The sequence below is a fragment of the Thamnophis sirtalis genome, unplaced genomic scaffold, assembly GCF_051295495.1.
Source record: "Thamnophis sirtalis isolate CommonGarterSnake01/CBP01778 unplaced genomic scaffold, rThaSir2_p1.2 scaffold_4, whole genome shotgun sequence".
Lineage (NCBI taxonomy): Eukaryota > Metazoa > Chordata > Lepidosauria > Squamata > Natricidae > Thamnophis > Thamnophis sirtalis.
In genome coordinates, this window is record NW_028261384.1 from 111,710,017 (window position 1) to 111,732,023 (window position 22,007).

Genomic DNA, 22,007 nt, shown 5'->3' on the forward strand with positions numbered 1-22,007 from the left:
ACAGCAGTAGATTAAACTCATGCAACCACATCTCCACTAGTGCATTCTTTCCCATAACTCTGATGGGAATCACAGGCTTGCTGGTAAAAATATTAAGCCACTCCCAAAGGGCCAGTTTGCTCCCCCCCCCCCACTCAAGGAAAATAAGGGTAGCAGTAATAAAGGAGACACTACTCACCCAGAAAGGACAAGGAGGACTGCATGGTGTGAATGACAGGATCAGTGGGTTGCCTGATTGCAAAGGCAAATCAGAAGCAATAAAGGCAGAAGACCCAGGCTGTGAGTCAGCCAGGCAAAAAGGAAAGTAGGAAACACCCCTGCTTTGCCCTGGGTCATGTAACTTCCAATCTGCAGCCTGGGAAGAAGAGAACCAGAGCAAGGAGGAGAAATTCCCACAAGACTAAGCCTGGTGTGTGAGCCACATTTGAGACATTTCTCTAAGACCTTTCAAGAGAGCCACTTAACAGAGACCTAAACTGGGTTGCTGTATCTGTCAATGGAAAACTTTAAAACGCACATTGATTGTATAGCAATTATACTAATGTGCATAGCTTGCTTGTTTCAAACAAGTACAAAACCATCGTTTGTCCTGAAACACAGCTTCCAATTCACTTTTATATGTGAATCCAGGCCAAAAATAGACACAATCTTTCCAAGATGTCCACTCATCATTTCTCAGAGTGTTGTGTTTTTAACAGTGGGATATGATGCTTTTTCCATGCAGTGTTCCGAAGTCATGTAATTGTCATTTGCATCCTTCCTAGCCAGCTTCTAACAAGTCAATGGGAAAGCCAGCAGGGAAAGTTATAAACTTCTATCATGTGATGTCTCATTTAATTACCTCATTAATTAATGATAAGTTTCCAGTCTCAACTGTGGTCATAAGTCTAAGATTACCTGTACATTTTTTCCTATACCATTTTTTAAAAACATTTTAACTCAAGTTTTTTATTTAATGATTGGTTTCATAATGTTTGTCTCTTATAAGGATAGATGGTGGTGCAATGCTTAGAATGCAGTATTGCAGGCTAACTATGTCCACAGTTTAGAGTTCGAGTTGACTCAGCTTTTCATTCTTCTCAGGTCGGTAAGATAAAGACCCAGATTGTGGGAGGCAATATATCGACATTGTAAACTGCTCGTACAGTGCTGTAAAACTCGATAGAGCAATATATGAGTCTGAGAGCTATTGCTATTTTATAAAGTTATGCTTCTTTTTAACTGTATTTTCTTATCATGGCATATACAGGACCCCATCCAGGGCTTCTTTGTGGAGGGAAGGTTATTTAATATATATATATCAAGATATTCACAAGATAGTGTACCTAGATCAAACTGTATAAGACACAACCAACTTATGATAAGTACCTAATAATTAATAAATTAAATATTATTGTTCCCATAAGATAAACATTAGGAAATAGTGTCAGGTCTGCAGTTATATTCCTTTTAGAATCTTTGGCCTGACACACTCTATTATTTTTCTATGCTGTTTCATTAGTGTAGGAATTGGGAGGGGGACTAGTAAGGAGTAGAATCGTAGAATGTATTGTTGTCATTCCTTTCTAGAAGCCCAAGGTCATTCTTTGTCTCTGCACCTCTGCACCTGACCAAAACTAGATGGGTGGAGATGCCACCATGGCAGAGGAAGATTGGACCATGTGATGAACTTGTGGGTATGGGGGCAAGATATTGAACTTTCAACTGGGTGGGAACCCAGGAAGCTTTCAGATTCAGGATTGCCACAGATGTACCAACATGTCTCTATTAGATTGGAAGTTTAAGGATAGTTCTGCCTTGGACTCCCATTTATTTCTGGATGATATTTGGAATGCTGACATACAGATGGAGTTCAATTAAGAATTTAAATTAACCTCCCCCTTTTTTTTTTTTTGCTACAAATTGGTGGGAAAGGAGGCTACAGAATTATATAATCTGCTCTGTCCATATCTAATTTTATAAATATTACCATTGGTCCAGAGGTGGTATTCAACAGGTTCTGACCAGTTCTGGAGAACCAGTAGCAGAAATTTTGAGTAGTTTGGAGAACCAGTAAATACTACCTCTGACTGGCCCCGCCCCATCTATTCTCTGCCCAAGTCCCAGCTGATCGGGAGGGAATGGGGATTTTGCAGTATCTTTCCCTGGAGTGGGGAGGGAATGGAGATTTTACAGTATCTTTCCCTACCACATCCACCAAGTCACACCCACCAGGACATGCCACACCCACTAAGCCACACCCACAGAACTGGTAGGTAAAAAAAATTGAATCCCACCACTGCATTTGGCACCTAGTTTGCCACCTTTAAAATAAGTACACATACTGGAAATTAAATCGTCTCTTTCTGCCACTTTTCATCTCTATGGTAAATGGGAAGGTTCCTCAAACAATTCTTATCTTTGTCCATCAGCTGTCTTATTATTATTAATGAAATGAGTGTCGATATTTAAGAGACAAAGGAACTCTCTGTCTCAACACATTATTTAAAAGTAAGATCTGCATATTTTTTAGTAAATCAACATTTTACTTCAAACATAATGAATGCCTATAAATTGGGTTAATGTTTTGGGTGCTCTCCAAATCCAGTCTCCAATTTGCAGCATACCGATAACTGAAATGTCCAGCAATTGGAACAATTCCAAAGTTCTGGCCAAATAGCTGGTAGTCATGGTAGTACAGCATTATATAATTCAACAATCCAGACCAATTTAGAATAATGGCTGGCGACTAAAAGAAGAGATGGTTAAAGAAAAAGAGGCCAGTAAAATTCAGACAACAGTACTGTTGCTAGGTTTCTTTCAGCATTTTACATAGACATGGATTCTCAACATAAGTATTAACTTAAGCTTTCTCCTTTGAATCTTGTTTTTAAAAGTCAAGTTTCAGCTGCAGGACAGATGAGGTAAGTGTTTCTGGATAAAATGGAAATCTTTTATGAGGTACTAGGCAATCAGAGCCAAAATTGTACATCATTCACCGTTAGGAATAGCTGCCAAGACAGAGAAAAGTTCTTCTAAATAAACAAAACTGCCTTGGCTTAATCCTTTCAAATCTAAGAGAATGTCCTTGATGATATTTCACATTGCATTGCAGATAACCATGAAATTGCTTGCCTCTCAATGAAATTATTATACATTATTATATATGAAGTTATAATTATTTCTGAAATCTAGTTTCTACTCCAAGATCAGCCTACAAGGATTTAAAAGGAAGTTAGCAGAATTGGAACAATGATGGTTACCATCATTATCTGGATTTCTCCCCCTAGTTATCATAAAGATGGAGAACCAGTCTTCTTCAAATTTGTTGGCCTCAGACTTTCAGATGAGAAATGGTCATGGCTGAAGGAGATTCATACTTTCTTTTATTCCCCATTCTTCCACTAGAATATATTTTCCTACGCACCTAACTTGGGATCTTGCCCCTAAGTTCCTATCATATTAACAGAGTCCACATCTTGTGTAGTAGCAAGATTCACATTAAATAGCTGTGTTGTATACAATTCTATTTTGGACACCATGTTACATCTTTTCAGCCTATTTTTCTTTCTTTGGTGGTGGGGAGGAAGGCTCTTTCCCACAATCATACATTGGATGGGCCTGTTCATTTCTGTTCTGTCAAATAGAGAACCATCCTTTTCAGCCAGAAGCCTTATTCACTACTGGCAGTTCTCAATTTCAAGCAACAATGGGAACTGTAAAATCAATTGTTAAATGATGCAATCATTAAGCAAAGCATCATGTGACCAACCCCGATTTTATTACTTTTTTGCTGCAGTTGTTAAGTAAATCACGGTGGTTGCTAAGCAAGACAATTATGTAACTCTGATTTGTTACCTTTCCTGCTGGTTTCGCCGCTGATTCTTTTGAAAGTTGGCTGGGAAGGTCACCAATGGTGATCATGTGACCATGGAATAGATAACAATCATAAATAGTGTGATGATAGCCAAGTGCCCAAATCATGATCACATGAACTCAGGGATGCTGCAGTGGTTATAAGTGCAAAGTCTGGTTGTCAGTTGTTTTTTTCTGTATTGACATAAACTTGAATGGCTACTAAATCTAGCATAAGGATTGCCTTGTATTAGAAAACAGCAAACACTGGGGGTTTTTTTTTCATGACAATTTCAGAATGCTTGATGACTATGCAGTGTAAAGACAAAATTTGGCATAGGATATTCACAAACTACATTACTACTAAGGCTCAGAGAGAAAGATATTAAATCTTTGGATTCTCATATCCTAATCAGCTTTGCCTCTGAACTCAACTTCTTTTTATCCTTTAATATTTTTGTTTGGGCTTGATCCTGAATCAGTGTGTAAGCAAGTAATGTGTCGCAGTTTGTAAGCAAGTAACCCTCAGTAATTCATAAATCACAGTTCTGCAACATTAAACCTGACTTTTATTCATATCTATCAAAAATACAGACAAGCCTTTTCAACACTATAGTGAGGGCCGCATTGCAAAGATAGTGCATCAGATTAAAGCAAACTGGAAATGATAAATAATAAAAATAGAAGATTCCACAATTGTTACTAACTTCCATATGCATTTATGGGATGAGAGTTGGGGACTTGTGAGAGTTAAGAGTTTATCAGTATTTTTAAAAGGCAAAATTTCCATCTGCACAAAGTAGATTCCAATGAAAACAAAACATCTGGTCATAGCATAAAGGGAAAATCACAAAGCTACCTATATAGAAATATTGAGTTGAAGGACCCATGTCTAGTATTTTTATTCCTGACCTTTTCTCTTGATCTCTGCAGTGTTTCCTAACACAGTGAATTACAAAAAATAAATTGCCACCCCTGAAGTCACAGCAGCAGAACATGTTGGTCCCAACTAGAACTCAGCTTCCAATAACTTGGCTGTCACATAGATGTAACATATGTCAGTACACTGTGTTCCTAATCACTAGGTACTTCAAATTAAAAGACATCACCTCCACCCCGTCACAATATATCACTGAGTGTGTATGTACACACACACACGCACACGCACGGACACACACCAGGGAATCAATTTGAACTGAGGTTAAAGCTCCAGATGAGTTGATGGTTAAAGCTCCAATCAGAAATCAGGAGACTGTGAATTCTAGTTCTGGTTTAGGCATGAAAGCTGACCTAGTGATTTTGAACCCGGTCAGTTTTCCTTAGCCCATGATGTCAAGCAAAGGCAGCAAGTCAGTTGATCAATTCTTGTTGAAACCAACAGATCAATATTGATGAGAAAAACAGTCTCTGCATCTGCAGAAAAAAATCTAGCAAGAGAAAAAAAGAAAATGTATATTCAAAGCATTTTTGTTGATCATACAAAATTTCCATTTCACTGAATTCTTTTGCAATGTACATCTAATGAGTTTGGAAATCTAGTTCAGCATGATGGAAGTTGGGTGCAGACAATGATTCATTCATTATTTGAATTCTTTTGGCTAAAACATCTGGAGGAAGATGCATTTGTGAGCCAGAATATAGGCAAGAATTTCTAAAATCAACTTCCTGCCTGGGCTAATAGAGCCCCTAAATAGGTTGCTAGTCAACTCAGCTTGGTTGTTAGAAAAATGACACTGTAGAATCAAGCCAAGTCTGGGTTGTTTGCTCATTTGGACACTGAACTGTTATATAAACATGAATGCCAGAACATTTATTAGTTCATCTTAAGAAAAAAAGCTTGTAAAGACTATTGAAATGTATGTTATTTTAATCTTTTTTGTGTCTGATACTGTGTTCCTTGTCAGTTACATTTTTATTCATAAAATTCCATTCACCAGTTTATCTTCAAAAGACGCTAGGTGAAGTAGGGATATGCAACATGAATTAAATACATACTGTAGATTTAACATGTATCATTTTAAAAAATGACCTCTAACCAGTTTTTATTATCTCCAAATTCTGTGAAAATTAATTTTATGAACATATATGATTTAAACACCTCTAATGCTCTTGGATTTATGATTCCAATGATGCTATCCACATCCTCATCCTACAGTAATTGAACAGTTTTTATGTGCACGATTTAAACTTATTGGAACTACAAGGATCATGTTCAAATTCCCCTATATAGCTGAAAAATATTTTATCAGAATGTATAAAAGAACTTCTGAAATCTCATCTTAAAAAGGTGTTTTCTTCTTTTTTAAATCAATTTTACTAAATTTATAAAAGCGAAACTTTAATAAGCTAGAGAATGCACAACTAAATTTCTGACCCTAGGAACTAGGGTCAGAGAATATACTCCAACTCAGGCATGCAAATACAGATTTAGAAAACTTGCCCATATACTCACTGCCAGCTAACAGAAGTGAGGAAATGAATGTAAAATACATTAATGAACGCAAATGACTAGATCTGTCCAGTCTGTATGGCATCAAGGTGCGAGAAAATGCTTACCGTATTTCTTTAACTCATTTAAGAAACTGATCAGCTGCTGGGAATTCACCACCCTGATCATTAATTTGAAAAGAAAATACACAATAACCTGATAAAAGATAGACGTGCCCTACGCATTCAGGCTGGCTTGCAGGTGAAATATGAATCTGGCATGTAAATTCCTCATCTGTGAATTCTGAAAGGATATTTGAACAATAATAATTTTCAGATGGCCTTCTGTTAGATGAAGTGCATTCACGGAGAAGTACATATATACAAAGGGTGATGCAAACATCAGGCCCTTTAAGCCAATCTTTCAGGGTTTTTCCTCTCCAGAGAAAATGTTACTATATTTTGGAGTGTTCAAAAGTCATGCATCAAACAAGAAAGAAATGGTTTAGAAAAAAAGGAAACCAAGCTGAACAATTTATGTAATTTATGTAATAAATTGTCTATGGGGCCTGACTTTTGGTATATTCTCTGGGTTTTTTGTGATAAATACACATTGAGAAAATATGTGCATGTTTGTGTGTATACACACACACAATCCTCTGGGTGTATATATGCATGTATGTATGAATTTATGTATGTACACAAACACACACATGCACAAATTTTCTCAATTGTTAGAATTTGCTGTTCCCTTTGTATAAAATGTAAAGTTACTCCGACTCCAAAATAGGATACAGGAAATGAGCTTTAGTTCCTGTTTCCAACATCAGTGAATAATGTGGAACAGAAATCCCAAATGACAAGAGTTTGATTACTATACCAGACTGGGAAAGAAGGCACAAACTATCCTGATCTGCTGTGCAGCCACACTTTGTTTTCTAAGCAGAAACCATGTTAATAGTAACTACTGCTTAGGACCTGGAATGCCTTGTTTTAACTGCAGTCTGTTTCTGAATCTCTGTGTGTTTCTTTGTTCAAGAACAACAACATTCCAAAACATGCTATCTTGCCTAACAGCCTGGTACCAAACCAGTAGATACAGTTCTAAAGTTCTTTGATGAACTCTTGTTGAACAGTGTAACCCAACCATGGGCGCCCACCACTCACACTGTAGTCAGTGTTCTCAAAGAGACCAATAGCAGCCTTAGCCACTACGGAGACCTGGGCCACCAGGAATTTGAAGCCCTGTGCACGAGCCTGTGCCTCTAGAAAATGAAGGAGGCTCCGACCCACACCCGAGCGCCTGTACCATCGGCTGACAGCCAAGCGCTTAAGCTCAGCAGTGTGTGACTCTCTATCAAGAGGCTCCAAAGCCACACAGCCACACACATCATCATCATCATAAACAGCCACCCACAGCCCACGATGGTTTGCACTGTAATAGGCATGCAAGTGTTTAAGGTCTGGTGAGCGCCACAGTAGAAGTTTCAAAGCCACTACAGTGAGGAGTACTGGCAGCACAAGGGCAACCACAAAGGAGTTCAGGAAGAAGCGTAGTCCACTGCTTACAACTGCCATCAGTAATAAGGCTAGTGGCCGTGTCAGCACATAAAGTATCAAGCGGTTTTCCGTATCTTTGAATCCATCCTGGTGGGAGAGAAATAGAAGAATATAAAAACTCCTAGAGTTTAGAGAAACCTAAATGCCAGAGGAGTTATTAGGCATACATAACTGACTTTAACTCTGTCTCAGAGAGCCATCAGATTCTTACCTGGCCCTGTTCAAAATCAGTCAGTGAGCTTTATGAAACAGTAACGATATAAACTCAGATATTCTTGGTTCTATCCTAGCATTCAAAACCGCATGATCATATTGTCACAAATCATTTCCCCATAGTTAAAATCTCACCTATTACTTTCATGTTACAAGAAAAAGTCAAAAGCAACAGGCATGATATCTTTTAAGAAAACTTTTATGCTGTTGAATTTTTTAACTAAAAAATTCCAGAAAATATTTTGGACAGATTTGAGACTCTCTAAGACTACACCCAAAAATATAATTAGACTTCTACTATGTCTTGGATAACAGCTGAATCCATGAAACTTCCAGAGCACAAATACAAGTATTATCAACTTGATGGAAGATATCTTCTGGAAAAAAGGTTTATGTGAATCGACACACAGAAACTTCTCAAAAGAAAAGAAGTCCTGATGTAGCTGGATCCACATTTCTCCTCCATCTCACCTTCAGAAGTTCCAAAACAATGGGGGCTTCATCCTCTCTCATTTCCCTGATTAACAGCTGTTCTGGGTCCAAGGTAGGCATATTGTTAGCAACAGACACCTAAAAGGAAAAAAAAGTTCAAATGTTGACTGAAAAATAATTTCAGACTATAGTGAGAGAACTTTTTGCTTAAATGGAGAAATAAATGCTCCTTAATACTCCAAGAGAAGGCAAACTCCAACTTATTCCATAAAAAGGTGCTCAACCATCTTCACCATATAACATAAATATAATTTGGTAAATATACATAAGCAGTTAGGGAAATCTCTTCACCTCTTCATAATCATTTCTACTTTACATTCCCCCCCCATATTCTCCACAGAGCCTTCTTTAAATTATGAGCAAAATTGTGATATGTATCACTCTGAAAAAGGGTGATGTCTAACAGCAAAAAAGAATTATTGCAAATGGTTTTATTATAAAATCAGTCTAACATCACACAGGGCCAAAATCATAGATTGTTGATTACAGCACAATTTAAGCTAAAACACATCGTGGTCCCTAAAGAATCACTGGCTAGGTCTATGCCACCTGCTCTTCTCTGACTTCCGTTTTTTTTCTTTCGTTATACAGGGCCCCTTACTTCAAAAGATAAATCTGAAAGGGATTATTGAGAAAACGATGGGTTTTAGTGCATTACATCTACTGCAAACATCGTTTTCCTTAGAGTGAATTCATCAGCAGCTTATCAGATGCATAGGAGCAATAAAGTTTTCCTCGTAAAATTTACAACAGGAAAACTGCAACACCTGTATTTTGCCTAGCCCTCCCTTTCATAAGAGGGCCACCGCAGCCACGCCCCTCCGCAAAAAATAGAAGCACCTTATTTAGCATACTCACTACAGTTAAACCTTTCACGTTTCCCCCTCTGTTCCCAGTGGACTCACCCAGTTTGCAGGCTATTGGTGACTTCTCCCCTGCAGAGAGGCGCATGGGATATTCCAATAACTGTTACATTCTCCACTCCTCCTTCCAGAAGGACGGGAGGGGTGGGTAGGAAACAGTCGTGACCCAAAGGTCCGATAATTCAATCTCTCTTTCCAGGCTGAAGGCTTTACTGAATATGCGCATGCGCTACGTTCTTTCTTCTTCGACCCCTATCCCTTCCTACGCAGCCCTTAGTTACTGTTGCTAAGCGGGACCAATGTGGCCTCTCGGGTATGCCAAGACCGTCGAGTTGTAGAGATGTCAGAGAAAATGGATGACTGACACACACACCCTTCCTTTTCTGTTTTGCATAACAACAAAAACAAAAACTATGGGATGCGTAAATCCTGGCAGACAGGAATTCAACAGATGAATCTATGCACAAATCATGGCAGACAAATTCAACAGGTAAATCTGTACATAGAAAAGGATCCATTAATTGTTTCCTTCCTGGATGTTATAGCAGTATTAAAAGCACTATTAACCCTGAGGAGCCTATGTTGTTTGCACCTGGAAAGGCTTTGGGATTGACAGGATTTTTCTTTTTGCCTAAACCTTTAAATTACATTCATAAGCTAACAAGCCAGCCTTGGTCTACGTAGAAAGCAGAATTCTTACTACCTACGTGGGAGACTACCATACCAAGAAATCCTAGAACTGCAGATTAGAACAGGGAGGATTTAAAAACAAACAAAAGAACAAAAGAACAAAAACATTCTGGGAATGGTGGTGGCAGCCCAATTCCATATCAGGCCAGCAAAGTGCTAGATTCAGTCATATATGTAATCAATAGTTTAGCTTGACTTAAAAATGGATTTTATACATGTTTAAATTCTACCTTGCCCCTGTCTTGGAATATAGCTGGCTGAAAATTTAAATGGTAACCAATTATACAGTAGGTTTATAGAGCCCCAGTTTTGAAAGCTACCAAAGCCACAGAAATTCACTATGTGGCTGCACCAATAATTTTGAGTTCAACCAACCTCTCAGGATTCAGCTGTGGGATAGAACAAAGAGCTTACCCAACTAAGTCACCTTAAGTTCATGGAAGATAGGATAAATAAATATAAACAAAATGTATACTAATTCAAAGTACTGATAGAGGTAGTATTTCATCTGTAAGTTTCTTTGTATCCAGCTGGCTAATGTTAATCTTAAATGAGAGCCTGAAAACAAAATATTCTGAAAATATTGTGTGGTTTAAAAGCTGTTGCTGAAAATAAAAGACAGTTCCCAGTACCAAACCAGTATATAGTTAATTAGTTTGCACTTCATTATATAATATGCATATTACTTGTTGAAAATATTAATTTATTTTCAGTATTCATTATATGTAGTACATAGATGGTCTGAATGCACCCCCCTGTGGTGACAGGAAATACTGAAGGCAAACAGTGGTATATTATCATAGGTTTGATGCATTACATTGATGTGCAGCTATTTGTTGTGCCAAAATGCTGATTAGCAACTATGAGAGCAAAGCTGTGATAAAGAAATCCTTTAGTTAATAAGTTACTACACCTTATGTATACCTATGAAACACTTGTGGCATGTTAATCTGTATCACAGGGATATTGAAATACATGCCTAATGCTCCAAAACCCCAAGGCAGAAATTTTGTTTTTAACACTGATTTGGAGATTAAGTACAGGGGGATAGAGGGCTAGTTGTAGAAGTCATCAAAGACTTTTGTTCTTAGAACAGCACATTTTCTAGTTGTCTTGTTTAATATCTTCACAAAACCATTAGATATTTTCATTAACTCTTAACAGGAGAATGCAGCTATTGTAATCTTCATTAACTCTAATAGGAGAATGCAGCTATTGTAAACCCTTGTCTGAAGATCAATGCACTCCCATCTGGGATGGTCGTCTTCTCTCATCTCCCATCAAGCATGCAAGTTCAAGAGGGATGCACACAAAGTGGTGAAAGAAGGGTACAGCTGTATAACCAGCCAGATGAGTGAAATTCACCTTGATGATCAATGGGGTACACTGATAGATGTCCCAGCTAGATCACCCCCATATCCCCTTCATAAATCTTGAACCTTGGCCAGCTGAGTCACATGTCCAAAAACCTACAAGTACCTGAGGCAGAGGAACAGGTTCAATCCTGACAAAATCAAGTGGCGTGCTTATTTGGGTCCTTTGGTTCTGGACATGTTCCATTAACTTTCAGTGGATTTGCACTTCCCTGTTTGAGCTTGTTGTGCAATCTGTGGGGCCTCTCAGACTGCAACCTTCTGCTCAAAGAGCAGGTAATACCTGTGTCCAAGAGGAACTTTTGCACAGCTATGTGTTAGTATGCCAGTTGTGACCTTTCCTGGACTGGGACACCTTTCATGTCCTAGTCATCCCACATTAGAGCTTACTATAACATTCTATGTAAGCCTGCTGTTGAAGACCGTCTTATAGTTACAGTTGATCTGGCAGTACAGGTAGTGTTGGTAATGTTGCATTACACTCATATGATCTCCCTGCTTCACAAGCTGCAACAGCAATTCAAGGTACTTGTGATCAGCTTTAAAGTTTGCCTGGTATAATCCAGCAGAGAGGATGTGCTTTGGGCCCTGTCCATTAAAAATGTTTAAGAAACACCACATTAAACAGTCATTTTATGGGAACCAGGAAATATGTCTTCTCTGTTGCAATGCCTGCTCCTGGGAATGATGGTTCTTCAGAATCATGTAGGCTCCGCCATTGTGATATTTAGAAAACCTGTTTACTCTCCTAGGCCAGGGGTGTCAAACTAGCATCCCGGAGGCTGCATGCTGCATGCATCACAGAGACTACACCCACTCCAGCTCCATGAAGGGAAAAAACATTCTGAAAAGTCATGTGATGGCAATGTGAAGCCACAAGTTTTGATACCCGTGTCCTAGGCCTTGGGATATGTTAATTGAGAAGAGAGGTTTTACATTTGTTATGTTTTCCAAACAGCTTTGTATACTCTTTTTATAGTTAGAGTTCTGCTCAGGCCTGTAAATAACTTAGAGAAAAAAACTTCTGACCCACTAGATCCCCACAATTGCTTCATATGTAGGCCCTTCCTTGATACCAAAAAAATTTATTCCAAGGGTTGGCAATTCTGAAAGCAAGAAGATATCAATCCGTATCAAAACTCTTTTGCTAATTAATTGGGTAGTGTGTTGATATTATTGTCCTTAATATGATATATTTTTCCAGGTTCTTGTCAGGAATAATAAAGTCTAGGAAACCCCAATGTTCTTAATATACGGTACTTGGTATCAATTCATGAAAAAGTTTCAGCATTGCAGCTCTCATGTGAACGAGCTAATCCTGATATGACACGTGAGGAAATCCTTTATTTAAGATGTGAGCATAAACCTTAAAAATCCTTAATGTCTAAGGTATGTTTGCTTCTGGATTTGCCTTGCTTTTCTGGTGAAAGAGCTGACCATCTTCCGCCCTGCTGCAATGCACTACCTCCAAAAAACTCTGTTGGCTCTCTCTAGATTTAAAACAAATCTTTAAAAATGACATTTTTCTAAGTATTTTATTTTTAGTTAATTTTAGTACTAATTTTAATGTATGTATCTACTATTACTTGATTTCAGTATTACTTGAGTTTGAATAACAGAATTTGAACTGAATACTTGACTAGATTTTCACAGCTAAGGTGCAAATCAAATAAATCATATTATGACTTGATTTATAAGCCCAGTTACCAAAGCATATTACTTATTCATCTAGCCAAGTTCTGGCTATATATCTCCCAATATTCCTTTGTTAGCTCAACTAGAATTAAATCAATGGCTTGTCAGTACTTTGGACCACAAACTAGCTACATACATTCTAGTCTGCCATGCTATGCAAACCTACTACTGTCTCTTCAGAGATAGGCATTCCACAACTTTCTTCTTCTAGAATATCAAGAGGCTTGATAATCTATTGAATTGTTCAAGACTGTTACCAAAACCTCATTTCTGTTACTACCTATCTATGCTAAACTTTAATAGTATCTATATCAAGTATGTACTATATCTGAATAAAGTAGCATGGAACTGAGAAAACGAAGAGTAACACACCTTTTCATCGTTTAAAAAAAGGCCTTGTCAATAGTTGAATGCATAACCTACTTCTCAAGTTGAATGGCAGAAACCCTGAAGAGCCTACCTTGTATTTTCTTATCCCAGTTCATTAACAGATAAAATATTAAAAAATGACTTTAAAAAGTACTGCAGAACCTTGACCGTTAGGAGAAATATTTAACATTATTGCATGATAAATGTGATCCAGCCTACATATGGCGGCACACTAAAAATACAACTGAAAAAGACCAAAGGTGCATCAAAGCAGTCTTTTATTTTCATTCCAGCTCACAAGGATCTTTGATTCTGTTGTGTTTGTTAGCACCAGGAACTAAGGTCCACTCAGGAAGAAATGTACTTCTGCACATGATAAAGGGCTATAATGGAAACAGAAGGAATTAGCCATAAAAGCTATTGTAGTTGTATGATGCAGTCTATAGTAGCTCATATAATCGTCTCCTATAGTATCAAGCAATCTCAAGCCTGAATGTCCTGTTTCCTATTTTACAAAAAGGATTATGCTATTTCACAGCAGTATGGTCCACAGAAAGGAAATTAAGAGATCAGCTGCCCATTAATCACATTCCTGTCTAATAGAATGAGTAGAAGTCCTAGCTACAATTACGCTTTTTTTTTTTTTTTTTTTTGCTAGAACAAAATGTTTTAAATATAGGGATGGATTTGAGTAAAAATAAAAGACCAGGCTGGCGCTTTCTCATGTGCAGTATATATTGATGCTGAGAGGGATTATTGTGGCTGCAGGGATAGAAGCAGCAGCGGCAGACCACATAGGATCAGAAGAATAACAAAGGACATGCTTTGGACCAGCAGGCAAGGGTTGAACCCAGATATTTGTTGAGAAAATTTGTTCTGAGGAACTCAAGCAGAACTCACTTGGTGAGCAGACCACCTCAAATACAGTATATGTTTGAAGTAGTCTCGTTCCAAATTACCTAATGTAGCCCCATTCTTATTTTTTTAGAAATCAGACTGTTCCTGACCAATACTCCAGTCCTGGTATGTGAGGCAGCTGTTTTCTTAGAAGGTGTGAACAAGTTGCATGTTTGGTATTGTTTGAACAATTTGAATGGAAGACAGTCCTTGGGATGCAACTGGGTTTTGTAAAAGCTGCACCATTTGAGGAGTACTGTTGCTTTCAACAGCAGCTTGACTGTTATCTGGGCTACCTACCTGCAGGGTCGGTACACTCTCCAGTACTTGGAGAGTCTGTTCACCCTGCGCACTGCGGATAATCAACAGATTCTGCCCAGTCCCTGAGCTACCATCAGTGCTATGTAACTGGAGGCCAGACAGTTCCTGCAGAGTCTGGATGTTCTCTACTTCCTGAACACACAAACGGGTTTGTTCTCCACCTGCCCTCCTCAATACTAATACATTTTGAACTCCTTCTTCAGTCTGCAAAGTCTCAATATGCATGTCTTGCACACCCTCAAGGTTCTCAACCTCACTTCCTGGCCCTAGCAGTTCCTCTCCTGGAGAATTCTGTACAACAATCAGGTTCTGGCTTTCTTCTTCCATGTTGGATCCCTGATGGAGGTCCACTTCAGAGAAGTCATGTGAACTAGACAGAGCAGTTCCAATGTCATTCATTTCCTGAGCTGAGCCCAGAGACTGAAGTTGGACACCGGCCATCTCTTCTGAAGGCTGAAGCTGCTGCCCTTCCTGGGAAGACATAAGCCCCTGGATCTGATTTGCACTATCCAACTGCTGGGAAGGAGCAAGGCCTTGGATTTCAACACTGTTCACAGACTGATTTGACTGAGGCAAATTCTGAATCTGAAGAGAGTTGGCCTGCTGACAAGATGTCAAGGTCTGGATCTGAAGAGAGCTTACTTGTTGGGAAGACTGGAGGTTTTGGAGCTGTAAGGTCCCCACCTGCTGGGAGGATGTTACAGCCTGAAATTGCACAGTATTCATCTTTTGTGAAGGCTGAAGTGTTTGGAAGTGCACTGTGCCAGCTGGTGGATAACTGGACAGACCCTTGATCTGCAGAGTGTTCTGGGGTAGAGGCAGACTTTGAATCTGTAGAAGACCAGTCTGTGGAGGGTTAGGAACAGCCTCGATCCGAATTGTGCCAGTTTGCTGGGCAGTAGGCAAGGTCTGAATTTGTAGTGTGCCACTTTGCTGGGAAGTGGAAATGTTTTGGAGTTGCTGAGGCAGAGTTTGAATCTGGATAGTACCTGTTGATTGATTGGGTGGTATATATTGTATCTGCACTGTGCCCGCTTGCTGTTCCGGCAAACCCTGAAGCACCATAACATTCTGTCCATTGGTCTGCAGTCCTGGTGACCTCTGGATTTGTACATTAGGGATAGGCTGCATATTGGCTCCAGTGGTACTGGGAATTAAAATAATATTCTGGTTATTAGATACTGGTGATGGTGGGGGAGGTACTGACACAGACTTCTTTCCCTTACTTTGACGGAGTAGGACAGGTCTGTTTGGAGTAGTGGAAGCACTTGGCACCAGGGTAAAGGTTGCTGAAGCAGCAGGTGTAGTTGTTACCATCTGTGGACTGGGCAAAAGAATGAATTTGGGGGGTGAACTTTGGAGAAGTGGCTGCTGCTGCTGCTGCTGCACACTGGGAATGAGCTGCAAGCCCTGAGCTGTCTGCACTAGCAAGAAACTTTGACTGTCGGAAGAAGCAGCTGGGGATGGGTTGTCACTTAGGTCCACATTCAGAGTAGCCTGCATGTTGGGCACGATTTGTACCTCCTGGGTGGCAGCAGACAAGGCAGCAGTTGTGTGATTGGCTGCCTCACTGCTGTTATGGGTACGCAAGTGACGCTGTAGGTAAGATGCCATGACAAAAGCCTTGCAACAAACTGGGCACTGGAAGGGGCGTTCCCGGGAGTGGGTGCGTCGGTGCAGTGCCAAGTTGGATGAGTGAGTGAATGCCTTGCCACAATCACGACAGCAATAGGGCCTCTCACCAGTGTGCACCCGCTGATGTTGCCGGAGGTTGGAAGTCTGAGTGAAAGCCTTGCCACAAGTCTGGCAGGCGAAAGGACGCTCCCCTGTATGCAGCTGCTGGTGCCGACGAAGGCATGAGGTATTCTTAAAGGCTTTCCCACAATCCTGGCAGGCATATGGACGCTCTCCAGTATGCTGGCGCAAGTGATATTGGTAATGAGAGGCCCATTTGAATGCCATGCCGCAGGTGGGGCAGGTGAAGGCACGCAGCCCTGTATGCACCCGCTGGTGAATGCGCAGTAGCGATGAGCGCTTGAAGGCCTTCTCGCATTCACCACAAGCATAGGGACGCTCACCTGTGTGATCACGGAGGTGATAACGTAGCCCCGAAGAGCCCTTGAATGACTTCCCGCATTCTCCACACACATATGGTCGCTCAGGTGGTGGTGGTGGTGTTGCGGTGGCTGTAGGCACTGGCTCTGCCTGGGCTGGACAGGTCACTTCAGCTTCCTCCAGCCTCTGTTCAGCTGGGGGATGTGAACGCTGGTGGCCCAATAAGCTGGCCAGTGCAGGGAAGGAGCGTTCACACACCACACAAGTGTAAGTGCGATCTGATGAATGTTGGCTCTGCTGATGCCTTGCTAAACCTGTCGCGCTCTTGAAAGTCTTACCACATACTGAGCAAGATACTGAAGGGGTAGGAGATATTACAGGTGCCGTCTCCTCCTGCACTGATGGTGGCATTTCTGGCAGAGGCAATGGCTCTGTTGGGGCCAAATGCGTTTCTTGGTGATTTAGCAGTTGCTCTTGCAAGGAAAAAGTAAGATGGCACATACTACATCGAAATACCATCTCTACCGTGGTGGTTGGCTCCTCCAAGAAGAGTTGTGCTGGAGGTGCAATGTCAGCATGAGTCTCTAGGTGCTGCTGCAAATAAGTGTCAGATGCAAAAGCTTTACCACAAATAACACAGGTGTGAACAGAGCGGGCAGTGTGTGCTGATCGGCAATGCAGTGCTAGATTAGATGAGTGCGTGAAAGCTTTACCACAGTCCTGACATCGATAGGGTCTCTCACCAGTGTGCACTCGCTGATGCTGTCGTAGGTTTGTGGATTGAGTGAAAGCTTTGCCACAGATAGGGCAGACATAAGGACGCTCACCTGTATGTGTGTGGCGGTGCCGTCGCAAGCTAGAAGAGTTCTTAAAGGCCTTATCACATGCTGGGCAAGGATAGGGGCGTTCTCCAGTATGTTGACGCAGGTGATACTGGTAATGGGAAGACCACTTAAAGGCTTGGCCACAATGAGCACATTTAAAAGCACGCAGACCAGTATGTACACTCTGATGGATCTGAAGCAAGGATGATCGTTTAAAGGCCTTGCCACATTCACCACACTTATATGGTCGCTCACCCGTGTGTCCACGCTGGTGATACAACAAGGCCGATGAACCTTTGAAAGCCTTTGGACATTCTGAGCACTTATAAGGTCGCTCGCCTGTGTGAGTCCGCTGGTGATGGATGAGCCGTGATGACCATTTGAACACCTTGCCACATTCTAAGCATTCATATTGATGATCGCCACTGCCACCACCAGGACCTCCACCTGTTGGGGCCACTGCGGGCACTGCTGCTGCCTGCATCTCTATCTGCTGAGCTCCCACCATTGCCACAGATTTCACCTGCCGGAGAGAATCAGTATTACCTGTTTGTCACAACTGTCACTAACATGTTAGCAAGACTTTTTAGAAAAATATGTCACTAATTGACTTGCAATTCAGTAAGTTGCAAGCAGCTATCAAAAAATAGATCATACATCTGAGATATAAACAAAATCTTCCCTACGTGATCTTCCCCCACTCTATGTACTTTGCCCCAGAACTTAAATAAGGTAAATAAGCAGTACTATGTAAAAGTTTAAGAAAGTGATGTTTTCTATTATCATCTTGCAAGGAAGTCCTCTGCTACTGGCAAAATCCAAGAGCCCAGAAAAGGAGATAAAATATATTCCTAATCCTGGCTGTTATGGAGCAGAGACACATATTAACACTAAGGTTATTTTATCAAACAATTACCTTGTAACATAGTTGCACCAATGTATACAGCTAAAGCAACAACAGCCTGAGGAGCAGATATTTTCTATCATAATATTCTAAATTTATTACACCGTAACATATTCTAGTAGCCTATTTATGGATTAAAATAAGGATAATTCGCATGTAAATTGCGAATCATCTCTGAAACTTGATAGCATGAATTTCTTCATACTATCGAAGTGGTACCTGTGAAGATGGTAAATCACAATTCCTAACATATCTCACTTTAGGTGTGCACTCGTGTGTGTGTGTGTGTGTGTGTGTGTATGTGTGTAAATAAAAATTGGACAAAAAATTAGATTTTACATTTTCAAGAATCGTATTTTATCCGTGTGTGAGAAAGGGAGGGATGTGTGTGTGTGTGTGTGTGTGTGTGTGTGTGTCGTGTGTGTGTATCTGTATGTGTATGTATATAATGGTAATTTGCATGTAAATTGCATAAATAATCTCTGAAACTTGAATCATCGGGCCAAAATAACGTCAACTATGTTTATTATAACAAAAAGAAAAAAGAAAGAAAATGGTATATTCAAATATAATGGATGCAATATTTTAATTGACAATACAATATTAGAACTGAAAGAGGGATCTGGGGGAAGGGAAAGAAAATTGACAAGAAAGAATATTACTGCTCAGACATGAACTCTTGCTCATCTGTAGCAATTGGTAGGCAACTAAAAAGCAGCAAAGGCCTGGCTACTAGTGCTGAGCAGTCTGATAAGTTGGAGGAGTTGAAATGAGGCAAGTCCAGATACTTTACAGCCAGAGTTCAGAATAATCTGAATTTCTTCATGCTATCAAAGCGGTACCTGTGAAGATGGTAAATCACAATTCCTAACATATCTTACTTTAGATGTGTACTTGTGTGTGTATATGTATAAATAAAAATGGGACATTGGTTAAAGATTTTACACTTTCAGGAATCGTATTTTATCTCTGTGTGTAAGACAGGGAGGGATGTGTGTGTGTGTACATGTATTTATGTGTGTGTGTGTATGTATGTATGTATGTATGTATGTATGTATGTATGTATGTATATATATATATATATATATGTGTGTGTGTGTGTGTGTGTGTGTGTGTGTGTGTGTATGTATATGTATGTGTGTGTGTGTGTGTGTGTGTGTATACAGAATATATATATTCTGTCTCACACACAAGAGATAAAATAGGATTCCTAACTAATGTCACATTTCCCAGCATTCACAAATACTTTAAAAACCAATTGTTACTGAAGCTCAGAAAAAGGGCTACAAGAGGAGTAGAGGGTTATTTTCCCTCTAATTTTTCTCTCCCACCATTTTTGAAATTTTTATAGGCCCCATTTTACTTTAAGCAATGTCCTGCCTCATAACACTGTGAAGAGGACAAGCAATTCTTTTCTCCCCCCACCCCCCACGTTTTCTGCATCGTCCACCGAAGGGCTCTGAGGGTGCCAAGAATGAGGTGGTGTTGTCAATTGTATTGAAATCCAGCTTTAGCAGTTAAGTATATGCCAACTCCAATTTGGAGCCGTCTACAGGTATTGGACTGCAGCCTGCATCCTTCAGCAGGCACCAGAATGCATGTTAGGCACTGGTGGAAGTTGTAGTCTATCCTAAGGGCGCCAAGTTGGAGAATGGTGGCTCAAAGGTGAATCTCTTGTGAACCGCTAGATAAGAAGGAATTCCGCATTGACGTGTCCCTCAATTACAGTCCTTCCTATTGCCTCCAATATTGTAAGATGAAGAAGCATCCTGTAATTAAAATTGCCTTTCCCGTTTCTCCACCCGATCGCCTTGGGAACAAGGCAATATTCTGTCGGAGGGGGGGGAATTCCCTTTTGTGACATGTCCCTTTAAAGAAAGAGCCTCCCCTTTAAGGAACCCAGCTCTGCCGCCCCTCCCCCTTCGCTGCCGTTCGGTCTCGCGACGTCTTTTTTCCCCTTCCCCCTTTGCTGTCCCACTAATGCTCTGAGTTTTCTCCTCACCTGGACCTTTTTTTTCCTTCCCTCGAACCTCGTTGCAATGAGGGGTTGATGGGAGAGCCGCCGCGGGGCTATTGGGGGAGGGGCACCCCCTCCTCCCTCCTAATAGCCAGGGGCGCGAGACACCCAACCTTTACCTTGCTCACACTAACAGCCCGCGACGCCGGCCAACCCCACCCCTTTGCTCTTCTGCCATTGGCTACTCAGAACATCTTGGGAGTTGTAGTTTAAATACGAGTCTTTCGCCATCTTGGCCATGGGGCACGTGACTGCGAAGTACATATTCTGGAGGCTCAACAGGAAACGCTTTCTGTGCTAGTTCGCTGTCAGGCGACTAACTGTGGTCGAACCGCAGATTTGGGTGGTCGCGGAAGCCCTAGGGTGTGATAACAATTCGGATATTAAGAACACATCAATGTGCACGGATTCTGCATGTGCATTTGTTTCAGTTGTTAATCTACTCCCAGGACAAAGTGTTTCTACCTTCTGAATGAAGTTTAACATTCACACAATGCACTTTATCAGGTTGAATCATGCAAATACAAACTACATCATTGGTTCCCTGAATTACAACAATGAGTTACTCACAAGTCATATTTGTTTGCTTGAAACATTGTTTGAACCTTTTGGGCACAAGGGACCGGTTCCGTGGAGAGAGGCTTTTCTGTGGACCGAAGGAGGCGTGGTTTTGTGTGCTGCCTGCATTACGCAGACTGGGCTTCGCTTGTTTGCGCAGCCCAGTTGCTGGCATGCTGTGGACCGGTTCTGGTCCACTGATTGGGTTTGGAGGACTCCTGTACTACATACAGATAGTCCTTGCTTAACAACCACAATTGAGCCTAAAACCTCTGTTGCTAAGTGAGACAGTTAAGTATTGCCCCATTTTACAATCTTTATTCCACAGTTTTTAAGTGAATCACTGCAATCATTAAATTAGTGACACAGTTATTAAGTGAATCTGAATTCCCATTGAGTTTGCTACTTTTATTTTACTCTAATTATTACTAAGAGGTGGCTGATGGACTGGAGGGAGGGGCTTTTGCCTTTAATGGATTGATAGCAATAATGGATAAATGCTTAGAATACTATGATAGTTAAATAGGAAAAATAGATAAAGGAAATGTATTAATTTAGTTGTAATGAATGGAATTAGAATTCAGAATAAATATACTTCTAGTATGCACATATGTATGCAGGCTTTCTGGCTTGTCCATAGTAAATCTAGGCTGAAGCCAATGAAACAAAATCAAAAACATTAAGTTAAATAATATATTATAGAAAAGCTGATAAACCATTATGAAAGATTTTGTGACTATTGTGCATCAAAAGCGATTCCGTTTTGTACTGAAATCGTTTTTTCTAATTTTGCTCCTCTTTCTGTTGCCCAAATTATGCAATGAGCTTCATTCATGGTTTCTTCCTTTGGATGGGAAAGCCAATTTCCATTTGTGTGTAGTTTTGATAGTAGACAAATAAAATACCAGGCTATTT

The 22,007-nt window shown here is 40.3% G+C and overlaps 1 protein-coding gene across 2 annotated transcripts; it reads right to left on the reverse strand.

Annotated features, from left to right (window-relative positions):
* Window positions 1-4,388: 4,388 nt before the first annotated feature.
* LOC106550460 (putative N-acetyltransferase 14) lies at window positions 4,389-20,683 on the reverse strand. 2 transcript variants are annotated; one of them, XM_087713716.1, is made up of 4 exons: window positions 20,520-20,683; window positions 14,714-18,136; window positions 8,506-8,604; window positions 4,389-7,908 (listed from the first exon to the last, which is right to left on the reverse strand). In XM_087713716.1, exons 2-4 carry the CDS (start codon window positions 18,119-18,121, stop codon window positions 7,366-7,368), a joined length of 4,050 nt encoding a protein of 1,349 aa, XP_087569842.1. In that variant the 5' UTR covers window positions 18,122-18,136; window positions 20,520-20,683; the 3' UTR covers window positions 4,389-7,365. The 2 variants fall into 2 exon arrangements, with proteins under 2 accessions (XP_087569842.1, XP_087569841.1); XM_087713715.1 differs by lacking the exons at window positions 14,714-18,136; window positions 20,520-20,683 and adding an exon at window positions 9,432-9,632.
* Window positions 20,684-22,007: the final 1,324 nt, after the last annotated feature.